Genomic DNA, 13,786 nt, shown 5'->3' on the forward strand with positions numbered 1-13,786 from the left:
TTCCTTTTGCCTTTGAAATGAGTGTCGGACTTGGCTGCTTTAGTGTGGTATTGGACCTCAGGCGTTTTTAAGTTACTGCAGTGCTCTTGGGAGTGTCAAGATTTCTCTGCTCCATCGACTCCTTTCCCCACCAGGAGCCTTCCGGCTGTTATTCTTGGCAATAACAGTTAGCCGGATGCGTGGGCTATTTCGTTACCTCGGGCACCTCAAAGGGCACTTCCTGGCCATTGCTCTTGAGGACATCGGCCAGCAGTCGCAGCGTCCTCTCACGGGGAATGACGTTCTCCTCCTGGATCTTGGTCCACACGGCCTCGGCCTTCTGCCAGTCGTTGGTCTCCTCTGGTAGAGGGGCGGCAATGCGACAACTCCATTTGAGGGCAATCAAGACACTCGTCCGATCAACTGACGCCATCATGCACATAAGAACTTGGAATGAACTGACAATCAGCTTTGATGGGCCCAATCAGCACGGTTGCAATCACACCCAAAAAAAATAAACAACAGAAGAGGGACTCACTACAGAGACGGAGGAGGTAACTGTACATCTCGTCCCGGTCGCACTCAAACAACTTGGAGGTCATGTCCACCATCTGCTCCAGGGCCTCCATCTAAGCGCAGGGAGAATGTGCGTTTTGTCTTGTGGAGGCGTGGTGCGGCGGGCGCGTTGGCGACGAGCTTACATGATGGTTGCCGATGCATTTGTCAGCGTACCACTGCAGACGCCCCGGCCTGGCCCTCAGCCCCGGGGTCTAGGAGGGCGACACAACGGGAGAAAATTGGGAATAATTTCCGTTAAGGCATTGTCGCAAACTGCAATTCCATTCCTGCTGCCAGCAAATAAGATTTCAATGATCTTGTATACAAAATACATTTTTGTTTGTTAGACAGTGACACACATTACGATTCGTGTTTTGAGTCCACTTTTTTATGGAGTGGATCGGCAGGTCAAAACGATCTTGAAATGTTGCAACGGGTTGTCAAATGCGGGTTGACATAAATTGATAGCGCAGATTTAGTCTGCTCCGTGGAGTGATGAGGTGATTATGAGCAAAGAACACAGATCAGGATTTCATCCGTTCGTCTCTTGGGGCCTGCACACAATCTCAATAAGACTAGGATGGCGAAATGTCCCTCTCGCTCGGTGGTAATCTGAGAGCAGCGGGGTGGAAAAAAAAAAAAAGTGAGCCAGAAAGTTGATCTGAAAGAGGGAGGGGATGAACGGCGCTCAATCCCCGCTTGGCCTTTTTGACGGGAGCCCCGTCAAGAAAAGACTGGCAGGCTTCATCCTGAACTGCTGCTCCCTCTGCCAATCTCTTTCAATCCCAGCCTTTTCCTACAAATCCCCCCCTTCCCTCCCGCCTCTCTCTTCCTCCCAGGCAGGCCGAGGCATTATGCGCTTACCCAAGCAGCCAAAGGGACAAATTAAAATGTGTCGCACTCACTCTCTCCCTCAGCCGCTCTAATCTTCTTAGAGAGCAAAGCCCAGTGCAAGTGTTCCCATCTTTTCCTCCCTTCCGATTCCTTTTTATTTTGTTTGGCAGTCTCCACATGCAAACACACACGCTTCGTTTGGAATCCCTCAGGCCTCGGAGCCCTAATCTGTAATTCACTTTGAAAAGGCAACATGTTTTCTTTTTATTTATTTATTTTATTCCTGTCCTTACTTGTCTTAGTTGCGGATCTAAACAAGTGGAGCGACAATGTGTGTCCAGGACATGTGAAGCACCATCTCATTTCCCACTGTAATGTTTTAATTCCTTTAATCACCCTGACCACTTAAACCACGCACACACACACACGAGCACGGCTGGACCTGTCTCGCTAACACGTAATGACTCACTGCTCTCTAGCAATGCAACCTAACCTTGACCACACACACACACACAACAGGCCACATGACAATGTCCAACATAAGCAGGAGCATTTAGCACAAAATTGGCCACCTTTCTCTATCATTACATTTAATTAGCTGTGATTAATCAGCTGCCAATTATAGCAAACACAGCCTAAAGAGGGCCAGCCAGCCGGCCGGCCAGCCGGTACTCACGGGGACGGCCACTTAACACCTTCTCTGCGCTCGCTTTTGCGTGCTTCTATGCGTGCGTCTGACTTTTATTGCTTTAATGACTGGAACACAACTTTCCATTATCGCCTCGAGTAGGAGCGATAAGATCGTTGACAGCAGAGCGGTGCGGTTGCCTGACCAGAGATTTGGAAACCTCATCGCGAGTAGGTACGTGCCGATGTGTGTTAATTCATTTGTAAATTACACGAAAAAATATAAAGAGCATCATGGCGGAGGAGCTGGAGCCTGTGGAGTTGAGCTGAGATTCAAACCCGGAAGCGCTTGACTGTGGGGAACACAATGCAACCACTAATCACCCCGTCAATCGAAGTGGACCGAGAAGTCGTCACGAATTAGCGTCGAAATCCGAGGTTCTACAGTACACGGCTCCCTCTGGTGACTCTTCAAGTGGGCGGAGCCTAGCCACTGTATTATTTACTGTGCTGCATGTGGCAATACCCTCTGAGGGACTGTGATGAACCTTCAGCCTGACATATGGTAAGCGTGTGAGCTCATCTGACAGTTCAAACCCATGTCTGACACCAACATGCTTGATAGCTTGTGTGTTCATCTGCAATCTTTAGTGGGGCTTTGCTCCCCCGCCCCCCCCCCCCCCCCCCCCACACACACACACACACACAGAGTTGGCATTTAGCCGCACTGTTGTAAACCGGATAAGGGCAGCGCAGACACAATAACACGTTGATAGCACTTGGGAGGGTCGTGAAATCCTCAAGAGGCCCAAATCCCTCTTTTAGCGGCCGGGGGACATTCTTCAATCTGTTTGGCCAACCTAGTGGCCTTGTTCCCTCCGATGTCTCATGTCCCGATCTGTTTATTCGTCAATCTCCCTGTGCTGATACCCAGCTTGTGAGCACGCAGTTCATCCGTGCGTCACTCACCGCTTATCGGCCCGCCTCGCCTCACTTTTACACTCGTCTACGGGCTTCATCGTGTATATTTAGGTCATAGTGGGGACAGCAATAAAGTAGAGAAACCGATTTTGGGAATTAAAATGGTCTATTTGTTCAACTGATGTATTTTTGGACTTGATTACCTCAATGATCTTGCGAGCTTCGCGGTAGCGGCCCGTCTGCAAGAAGGCGAAGAACAGGGCGTAGAGCATGGTCATCTCTCCGCGCTCTTGGCTCACCACGTCCATGGCTGCAGGCGGGATGAAGAGAAAAATATAAAGACGACATTTTCTTTCTGCTATTTGGCACGCGGGCACGAAAGCCTGAATGAAGCCCTCTCGCAAAACGGCTGCTGGGCTTTTCACGCACTATCTCTGGCCTGCAGCTGACGGCGTATTCAGCAGAGATAGAAGGGAAAAACCCGTGATTCTGTATATTCGGACCGCGCAAATAAACTCTGAATGGACTCGGGAGGGGAAAAGCCAGACAAAAAGTCCAAATAGTTCACGGCGTGCAGTGTTTGGCCTGCCCTTTGCGACATGAGCAGCTCCAAAAAAGGCCCACACGGGTCAAGAACATTTGAAGAGCCATTTTATGTTTTTTTTTTTTTTTTTAAAGTCTGCTGCTTTTCATCGCATTCATTTCCGGTGGGGTCAGTCACCTCTTTTTGAGGTCACGTGAGGGTGGAGGAGTTTTTGGCGGATGCAAGAGCGCATAAGAGGGCTTTTTGGGTGGTAGTTGGGGAGGGGGTGAAGAGATGCACTCCAGAACCACTTGCCCCTCCGGCACATTTCATGCACAGCAAACAGGACGACAAAAGAAGGGGGGGGAAAAAAAACGACTTTCATTTACAAAGCCACCTAACGCAATTATGGAAAGCAGGACCGACTCCTTACAAAAGATCAAAAGAGCAAAGAGTGCGGCTGTGATTGTTTTGTCTGGTGTCTGTGCATTTGTCATCGCTCGCGAGAGTTGGCCGTCTCGTTGACTTGATTGATTGGCATCAATTTATAAAGGTAGGACGACAGCCTTTGCTCTAGCAGGAACAATGAAGATGCACGAAAAGGGCACAGAACGCTGCTTTTGAGACCTTTTTGCAGGAGCTCCGTGTCGCCCTTCTCCACCAGGCTGACAATGATGTCGTGGAGGCGCGGCAGGTGGCCGTAGCGCTTCTGACATTCCAGCGCGGCGTCGAGAGCTCCCGACAGGTCATCGCTGTCCAAAACACACAAAGGAAAAGAGAGCAAGTGAGTCACATGTGCAATCGGTTGGGAGAGAATACAGAGCGTTAACCCGGCGCCCTCGCGCTCAGGCACAATGAGCCGGCTGCCGACAGCACGACTGCAGGTGATGAGGCCTTTTGGCCCCAATACATCGTTCTCAAACAATCATGTAAAAAAAGGGGGGGGTAATGTCTCTGGACAGGCTTTCACTGGTGGCAGACAAAAGGGCCGGTCTTTAGCTTGGGCGCTCATATCCAACTTCTTTTTCGCTTCTTTTATCCTTGCGAGCACAGTTTCCTCGTCACCTCACCTCTTGAATACTCAAACGTCCATTCTCGCCCTCGCCACCTTTTGTTTGTCTGAATTCAAGACACGACTTCCACCAGAAAACTCAAGAAAATGTAATACTGTTTCGATGTTCCATCTTAAAACTGGTAGTTAAACGGAGCATGATCAGATTTCAAAGCAAAAATATGAATCAATCTCAAAATGTGAAGAACTTTCAGGGCTTTTGGATCGAATTTCAGGATTAACCTACATACATGATGAAAATTTAGGCCAGTTTCAAAATCTTCAGTTCCACGCATGCAGCCAGTAGATTTGACGGAGGGCTGAAACGCGGACGGCTTGATAAAGGAACAGAGAGAGCCCAAACGCGAAGACAAGTTGAAGGAGGAAACGGGGAACCAACACAAGAGACGGCTTCTCTTCAATTGGCGGTGTTGTGACAGCCCAGCTGTCAATCCCTTGATTGGGTAATTACCATGTCAATCACACAGAGGTCAAAGCAGAAAGGGCGAGGATGCTGAGTGAGGAGGAACTGATCAAGGTTGATTTGGGTCTGTGTGTGTGTGTGGTCTCATAAGCAACCCCAGCAAAGACCAGACCAGCTCCGGCCTTGAATTCACCTTCTGCGACACCAGAGAGGAAACGACGAGTGTTGCCTAGTAAATTTCTGATGAGGAAGATGGAGGATAGGTATATTTAGCAACGCCACTAAAGAGCCATCCAACAATACGGCGTCAACATTTTTGCTATCCACTTCTTTTCTCTCTTCTCGAGAGCTCGACCTACTATCATACTTCAATTCTATACGAGACATCTAAAAAGGAGCCATCACTTGGCCTGGCATTGCAATTACGCTTCCCCCCTCCCCTCCTGAAAAAAAGAGCTAAGGATGTCAAACGATAGATAATTTCCCCCTGTTACAATTTAAATGTCACTTTGCGTTGCCATTTACTCGCGCGCAGCTCCGTTAATGTCCCCAGCTTTGCACGTCAGCCACTTTCCAGCCAATTAAGCCCTGGAAAAAAAAAAAGAAAGCATAAGCAGAGCTCCGCTGGTGGATTAGACAAGGAAGCTAATTGTGCCCCGTCCTTCCTTCGCTGTGTGACGAAGACGGGCAGGCCTGTTATCAAGCCACTGTCCTACTACGGGGGAGGACGGGACATGTCTGGAGGACACAAATGAGCCGCTGATCATGACACCAGCAGCCTGGACAAGGAGGCCGTTTAGCTATGCTAATAGCAAGCGCCACAGAGCGCAAGGGACGCGACCTTTGAGAAGCCCGAATTCATGACTTCAAACTCTTGCCTGTGCAGGTGGACGAAATTTTATGACGGTGTTTGGAATCTGGAAGAAACGGTTCCAGACAATAAGTTTGTTTTGTTTCTCTAAGCATCTCCGCTCTGTATTTACCACTTGCAAAATTATTATTCACTTCCTTGTGCCGTCATCTCCCCGTCCAATTGGTATTTTTATGGCTAATCGCTTAGAGAAGCAGCGGCAGCCGCTCGTGGGTTAGCTCAGACAATACGGAGCGGGCGGACGGGCGAGAAGGCGAACGGTGCGGCGCGTATGATGGGCTGTCAAGGGCTAATCCGCCGCACAAGTGTTCATTAAGTCATTAAGTGGCGACGCGGCGGATGAGAGACGGATGCCGGCTTTGTCCTCGTGTATCGGCGCTCTACCCCCACCTCCTCCCAACTACGCTGAGTGACGGAATGAAAACAACACACGAACAGAGGAAGCCGAGTCTAAAGTTGGCCACTCGATCGGACAGTGCATCAGCAACCATTTTACACAGAACATGCGCCAGTAATTTCGCAAAAGTTTCTTACCTTGAATTGGCTTCAGTGAATTTCCAGTTCCACACCGTACTTGTGTCGAATTGGCGCGCAATACGACTTTTGAATGCACCTGCTTGTTTTGGCTTACTGCTGATGACCCAAGAGTAAATTCGCCCACTAATCTCGCCCAGGCAGCGATTAACGAGTGAACCGGGCAACGGCTTGTGCCAAAATTCTGACAAAACCAAACAGCGGCAGGGGAGCACCTGCAAAGCGCGCAAAGTACGACTTCCGAGGTAAACGCGGCGTCAAAGTATGAGCACAGCGTGTGTTTGTGAGACCCCGAACGGCGTGGCTGGAGTAAATCTAGCAATTAGTGCTCTGTACATAATTAACATGCTAATGAGTTGATCTACTTAAAAGCTACTCTGATAAACAGAGCACACACACAGAGGAGGTGAATGGCGCACAGGCGTTGAGAAGGCGGGCCAATACCAGTGACCCCCGTGGCCCATGTTTGATAACACGGATCTGCACTTTGTGTTGACAAATAACCACAAACACCACGCACGCACACATGCACACCTTGGGAAAATAGCAGTGGGTGGGCAGGCAGGGAAGGGGAGGGGGCTCCTGGGAGAGGTTGCAGCTGCTGAGTCCAAAACAACAAAGCCACATGCAGAGGGGACCACATCAAACGCACACAAATGAGCAATTTCCACATCCTCTCTCTGTCAGAGTCGCCGAACCGGAACGTCACCTCGGCTATGATCACGGGGAGGGATGAACAACGGGCCCGACAGCTGCCAAATGGATGCGACGTGCTCACAAACAAAGAGGCGATAAGCCTCACCTGTCCAAGTAGGCGCTAACAAGCGGCGCGCAGAGATTGGCGCTGGGCTTGGCCAGTCCCAGCGTGAAGATGGTGTCTTGGAGGCGCTGGACCACAGGGGCGCCGCCTTTGGCCACTGCGGCGTTGAGGGTGTGGAAGAACATGGTGTTGTGGCTGTCGTTCAGCATCACGTCCTTCTCCTTCATCTCCTTCAGGATGTCCACGGCCTCTGCATGGGAGGCGGAAGCAAAGTTGCCAGAAAGATCAACAAAGACCCACATACAACCAACATCGAGGGAAATGGGGAAAAAAAAGAAAGCAAATGTTTCAATAAAAGGGCCTTTTAGCTAAATCCACGTGGGGACGACAAACCCGTATTAAAAGAGCATTTTGTTCCCAACGGGGGATGCAAATGCAAGGCTGGATAATAGCAACTCTGCTCTAATTGCTACGTGCGCTTTTCTAAGCGAGACTACAATTAGCGGACCCCTACAACGAGGGCCATCTTTTTGCATAGGCCGAGCGGAGAGGGGGTGGAGGCGGGCTAAATTATAGGCACGCGGCGTGGCGCCGAGGGCCGGCCATGGCCTCGACCAGACCTCGCTAAACGGAAATGAAGGACCCGTCCATTTTTCATGGAAATGCGGCGCCATTTACCTCGCCAGGCGCCCATCTGGCCGACGCAGGAGGGGGTGGAATGGTGAATGCGCGCATATGCGTGTGTGTGTTAGCGAGCCGAAGTCATTAAGATGCATTTAGCATCTATTTAAACACCCGCTAATGGGTTGATAGCGATACAGCCGCTTTCCAAAACAGAAACTAATCTATACGCCGCGACCCGAGTGCATAACGTGAACGTGCGCAGAATATATGGGAAGATTCTAGCCAGCAGTTGCGGCTGACTAAATCCATCACCATGGAATCTAAGATTTATATCAAACGGAACAGATTTCCTCATGCAATTGACCCAAGGCATTCCCTCGGGTGTACCCTTGGATGTCACCTTTCATTTTCTGACCACGTGTGGATTGCTGCCAGCACCGCTACCAAAGTCTCAGTTCTCCTACCTACACTCTCCATCACCCCGTGACGCACCCGCTAATCAGCCAGGCCAATGGCTCGGAGTTGATCCGCCCAAATGGAGCGCTCCGTCCACCGTTCCAGCCGCCTTGCACCCACGACTGCTTTTACCCGTCCGTCGAGCCGGGATGCGTAGCAGTCAGCTCAGCCGAGCAGCGGCAAAGTGAGCCGGACCACTCACTCGCAAGCATCGGGAAACGGGGAGGACAGGCAAACAAACATGATGATCACAGCCCAGTGCTTCATCTAATGCTCCGTGACTCGACTGCAGGTACAAAGAGTAGCAACTCACAGCACGCTATGTGAATGAGAAGACGGATGCGGCGGAGGCCAAGGGCAGGTCAGAGAGACAATTGGAGATGGAGAGGTGTCTTCAAAAAGAGATGGATGACTGAGGGAGGAAGCACGTGTTTTGTGAGATGTTTACTACTTGGAGTAGTTTGTTTGTTTAGAAGGGGGTGACTACCTTCACTCATGCTCAACAAAAGTAAGCAGTCATGAGTTGAACTCGAGGAAAAGACAACGCAAGCCACTCACAGAGGCGCTGTGATAAAAACAAAACGCCAGCCAACGTGATCTTCATCTGGGGCCCGGTGAGCGCCGTAAGCTGGGAAGACCGCCGGCGGGGTGGGTGGGGGTGCTCGGCTAACATCAAGGTTAGCCAAGTGTGCTAATGCGGGTGACAAGCGTCTCGCCCGATGCGCGCACTCTGGCTAATGGCGACCGCTCTCGCGCTGCCTCTGCGCAAGGCAGACATGGCGAGTGTCGTCCGGGGCCAACGAATGCCTTTTGCTTGGATTCACATGCAAATGTGTGTGCGCGCCGCCGCGCACCACTCAGGCACTTTGCTGGACATGATCTGCCAGGAGCATCAAGGCGGATTTCAATAATTCCACAAAAATACACACAGTCCTGTAATTTTCCTCCTCTCATTTCTCGCTGATGCAGGGGTGCGTGTACTTATGCACGATCATGTGTGTGTGTCTCGGGGGATGTCGACAGGCAGCGCAAAGAGGGAGGACAGCAGAAAGGACAGACAAGGGAAACATTTGGCTGTCACTGTGAGACAAAAAAAAAAAAGCAAAGCGGCAACACTGATGGTAATTGGCTCCTCGGTGGGCTGAAGGGAATCCACTGTGGCATTGCGGTCGGCTCATTCTTAACATTCTTACAAAGACCGTGAGTGAATATATTTTTTTGTGTTGATCCCAAAAAAAAAATTCAAGCTACTTATTTCCTGGGTTTTTAGTGTGTACTTTATATTGTGTAATATTTTGGAATTTCCAGATTTTTGTGAGCCTTTTTTTTTTTTAGATTGCTATATACGGACTATATTTATAATTTTTCCTTATAATTTGGTATTTTTCATCATCAAAGATTATATTGATTAACGGGCATTTCCAAGTTCTTGACATTGTGAAAGTACGCTGAATGTCAACACACGCCGAGCTTACCTTCCACTCGGCCGTTCTTGGCGAGCACCTTGACAAGTGCGATATATTTGTTGGCATCAAGTCCCACTGATGAGTCCTGGCGACTCCTGTGGAGGAGAGCGAGAGAGATTGTAAATTAATGTATTCTACCACTCACGGTAACGCAAGCCATCTTGTTGTTGTCAGATGCGGGGAGCGGATGACGGCTGAAGGAAACGGCCGAGCCTTCCCCGTGTTGGAGCGGCTCGGATTTAGCATTAATGTCTCTCCTAATACCGATCACGTTCAACTTTAATGGCATCCTACAGGTTAGAACGCAATTTGTGCGTGTCTACGCACATTTCCCTCTTGAGGTTGAGCGCCTCCTCCACATTGTTGTGGCGGCAGCACAGGTTGATGAGGAAAGCGTAGGCCCCGAGGCTCATGTCGTCCTCGTGTTCCTGCTTCAGCTCCAGGGCCCGCTGCAGGTTCTGCAAAGAGGCCAGAGCTCTTCAGACGAGAGGCCAAACATTCCAAATGCAGCAGAGCCTCACTGCACCGTGCAATGTCATGATTTCATCCAAACGCGATAGAAAAGCAGCGCACCTCCTCTGCCGAGAGAGCCTGGATGACTTGCTTTAGCGTGAAAGCCAGCGGTTTGTTTTCCGCTTTTAGCTCGGCCAGCTTCGCCTCCAGAAGTGACACCTTCCCCTCGAGGCCCTGAAGGACGGTAAGCAAATAGAAAGGTTACCTCCCCTCAAAGGTGCAGGTAAAAAAAACAAAAAAACGTCGTCCTACATACACTCAGGCGGGGTGCAGTTGACGTCGGGCCGTTCGACACGCGCTCATTTGGGTCCACCAGCACGATCACATCCTGACACAAAGACAAACATGCAAAGTCGGGCCAAATTTCTTTTTAGTGCTTAAAATACTGAAAATAGACTCTTCAATTCTTTCAATAAATTGCTCTCTACCAAGTGTAGATCTTTTGTAAGCTACCTTGATGAGCTCCGGAACATGGCAAGCCTCCAGCAGGTTCCTGATGCCTCTGTAGATATTTGAAGGGATGACGATATTCTGAAAAATAAAGAGAAGCACGGCACATGCGCTAAACATGTTGACATTGCACGCCCGGTGGAGGGCAAAAAAGTGGAACATTATGGAAGAAGCGGCGCAGAAGTCGGTTATGGCCTTCATTCATCTCCGCCAATTGCGGGCTGTCACGGAGCTCCCATTTGAATTAGTGCTTAAATGAGGATGGAAATTAAAAGGCCAACTCAATTGCTCTTGGGGCAACCGAAAATGGACTGGGGGGGGAAAAAAAAAACTTAAGTGGTAAAGTACAAAATTCAAATGAGCATGCGCTTTGGCTCCACAGCATCTTGACAGACTTTGAAATGTGGGGATTTTGGTTTTCCTATCGGGATTGCGCTTTTTAGAGGATTTTCTATTCGTTTAGGATTCTTTCCAATATTTTTATCATCATATTTTCCTGATGTATCAAAGGATTTGTACATGATTGGATATGTTGATGATATTTTTGTCTCGTGTGTGTGTTTGCGTACCCGCTCCTTCAGCTCGTTGAAGTAACGCCGCAATTTGTCTTCTTGTGCTTGCACTTCGCTCTCCGACATGCCGTCTATCAGATTGTACAGCAAGTAAGCGACCGTGTCTGGAAAAGCAAACAAAGACAGTGAGCGGCAGTCTCGGGAATACGTTTCATTTGCCACCACGTCAGTCAGCGCGTCCATTTGAGTGTTTAGACGACGTTCCCGTTTGCCACCGTCCTGCTGACCGAGGCTGCTTTGGGGACACGCTGTGAGCGGGCGAGCGATGGCCGGTGCTGACAGCCGCGCCTAACTTCAACGTAGACGCACACACGCGGAGCAGAGCAAGTCTCGCAGATGTCGTCTAACGGGATGTGACACGGACAACAATCTCCATGGCCCGCACCAGCACACACACCAGTTTCAGCAGTGTAGGACACACACTGACAGAGCGACATTAGCGCCTCACAAACACACGTCTTAGCGCAGACATTTCACACTCTTCGCACGCTGCCAACACACACGTTAACGACTCAGCACTGTGTCAGCGGCCAGGCTACATTTCTGCAAATGGGGGACAAGAAAATTTTTTTTACACACACACTTGGACATAAACAGACACAGGCTTCATGGCGAGAAGTGGCCCAGTCAGCAGTGCCACTGAGACTAGAGGTTGCACACATAGACGCGCGCACCCACACACGCGCACTATTTTCATGTCAATTGAACGATTGCTGCACGGCAATGACGGCTAACCTGCTGATTTGTCTTGCGCTTTGCTGAATCGCTCGTCTTCATAAAAGAGCTTGGTGATCTGAGAGAAGACAAAAAAATAGCTGTTAGATCTCTATTGCACCAAAAAAAAAAAAAAGAAAACAAACATGACGCCAATGCTTAAACATTAATAGCAAATGTATTGTGCTTAAATTTTTGCAGTACTTGAATAGGTTAAAGTTTTGACGGCTTCTTTTTACTATTCTGTCACATTTCTAGTGTTTTACTGTCTTTCAAGTTAAAATGTTGTCAGAATCATTCATATTCAATTAAGTGAGGGAGCCAGCATACAACAAATAGAAATCGTCGACAAATGCTTGACGGAATGACAAATTGTTTGACAATGCAGTCAAGGAGCTCTTAGAGGACCAAAACGACAATATTATTCACCAACATTGTTTCACTCGCACTTTTTTTGCGGTTGCAAGCCAGCCAGCATGTAATCATTTGCATGTGCTCTGCAGCGTGCATAATACAGGGAAAAGACAGCAGATGGCCGCTGTCATCTCACATATTCTCACTAGATGTGACTTCGGTTGAAGCAGCGGCTCGGTAAAGTGATAGGCAGCTATTGTCATCTTTCTTGGATTCACTTTGAATCCTTAATGATTTTTTTCCCCAAATCCTCCTTCGCTTTGCATGTGTGTGTGTGTGTGTGTACATATTTCCTAATAAACGGTGACATTGAGCTCTTACCTTCACCATATTCTCCGTGTCATCAGACCTGCAGTAGGGGGCAGTAGAGGACAAGGTATCAGCTCCCATTCCACACATTGCACATGCACAAACACACTAACTAGCAAGTTTCCATTTGGCCCACAAAAACTTTTTTTTTTTTTTGCCAAAAATTAGTTCTTCGATGTTTTGACTTGACATTTGTAAGCTTACTAATTTTCCAACTCGATAAACGGAAATGAGCGAAAACAAGTGTCTTGTGACGGGAATTATGGCGTGACTACAATTAAAAAGCAACGTACTAGTCATGTTTTAATTGACTCCATTTGTTAACTGGATGGCTCGCGAGTCACGCAACAATGCAGGCATGCAGTCACATCGCCATGGCGACAAAAGTGACAAGTATGGCACAAAACACCGCACGCGAGGCGCCGACAAGACTTGACGCCCTCCAGCCCACAGGACAAGAGAGACGAGACGGCGGGACAAAAGCATGGCAAGGCACAAAAGCACACACACACACACACACACAAGCTAAATGATGGCGTGTGACATCTCGGCTGCTGTCAGCGAGCCGGAGAGAAGAAGAGAGGTCTTTAATGATTAAATTATCCCTTGACCTTGTCTTTGACAGGTCCCCGCATCACAAAAGCGCGCACACACGAAAACACACACGTGCGCATCCCATGTGACGGGTCCAATTATGACCCTGTCGCGGAGGCTCACGGGGTGCACGGGTGAGTGTGTGCGTGATTTAACGGAAGAAGCGGTGAGGAACAGAGACTGACTGAAAATAAAAATGAACTAATATAAAGTGCTTAGAGACACATGCACGCACAGCAGTGCCTTGACTTAATAGACGATGAGTTTCACAAATGACTCAGCAAAGTGGCAGAGATAAAAAAAGAAAATGGCTGCCTCTGAGGATCGACATGTGTTGCTGCACCATTTGTGTTCAAATGTCTGTTCCTGCGGCATCCATGTAATTCATTTGGCCGTCAATGGCATCTCTCATTCTGTGTTTTTAATTCGCAATGTGTAATTCTTGTTCCTTTACATTTTAGCTTGACAGCAAAAAACAGCTTTATGCATATTTTATGATGAATTGTTTACTATCTGCGAAACTTCTACTTGTGAATTAAGTTGAGTTTGCTACCTTGTTATGGGCCTTTTAAACAATATTTATTAATCTTTG

At 48.8% G+C, this 13,786-nt stretch overlaps 1 protein-coding gene across 1 annotated transcript in view; it reads right to left on the bottom strand.

Annotated features, from left to right (window-relative positions):
* lrpprc (leucine-rich pentatricopeptide repeat containing) overlaps nt 1–13,786 on the bottom strand; it is a 33,356-nt gene that overhangs the window by 9,461 nt on the left and 10,109 nt on the right. The window contains exons 15-28 of the mRNA XM_037272735.1: nt 12,613–12,640; nt 11,899–11,956; nt 11,161–11,267; nt 10,595–10,672; nt 10,398–10,469; nt 10,202–10,315; nt 9,956–10,086; nt 9,638–9,723; nt 7,125–7,332; nt 4,070–4,194; nt 3,123–3,229; nt 681–749; nt 518–608; nt 197–339 (exon numbers count right to left, since the gene is read on the bottom strand). Of these exons, the coding sequence (XP_037128630.1) occupies nt 197–339; nt 518–608; nt 681–749; nt 3,123–3,229; nt 4,070–4,194; nt 7,125–7,332; nt 9,638–9,723; nt 9,956–10,086; nt 10,202–10,315; nt 10,398–10,469; nt 10,595–10,672; nt 11,161–11,267; nt 11,899–11,956; nt 12,613–12,640 (1,417 nt within the window). The remainder of the gene's footprint in view (nt 1–196; nt 340–517; nt 609–680; nt 750–3,122; nt 3,230–4,069; nt 4,195–7,124; nt 7,333–9,637; nt 9,724–9,955; nt 10,087–10,201; nt 10,316–10,397; nt 10,470–10,594; nt 10,673–11,160; nt 11,268–11,898; nt 11,957–12,612; nt 12,641–13,786) is intronic.

The sequence above is a fragment of the Syngnathus acus genome, chromosome 15 (genome assembly GCF_901709675.1).
Source record: "Syngnathus acus chromosome 15, fSynAcu1.2, whole genome shotgun sequence".
Classification (NCBI taxonomy): domain Eukaryota; kingdom Metazoa; phylum Chordata; class Actinopteri; order Syngnathiformes; family Syngnathidae; genus Syngnathus; species Syngnathus acus.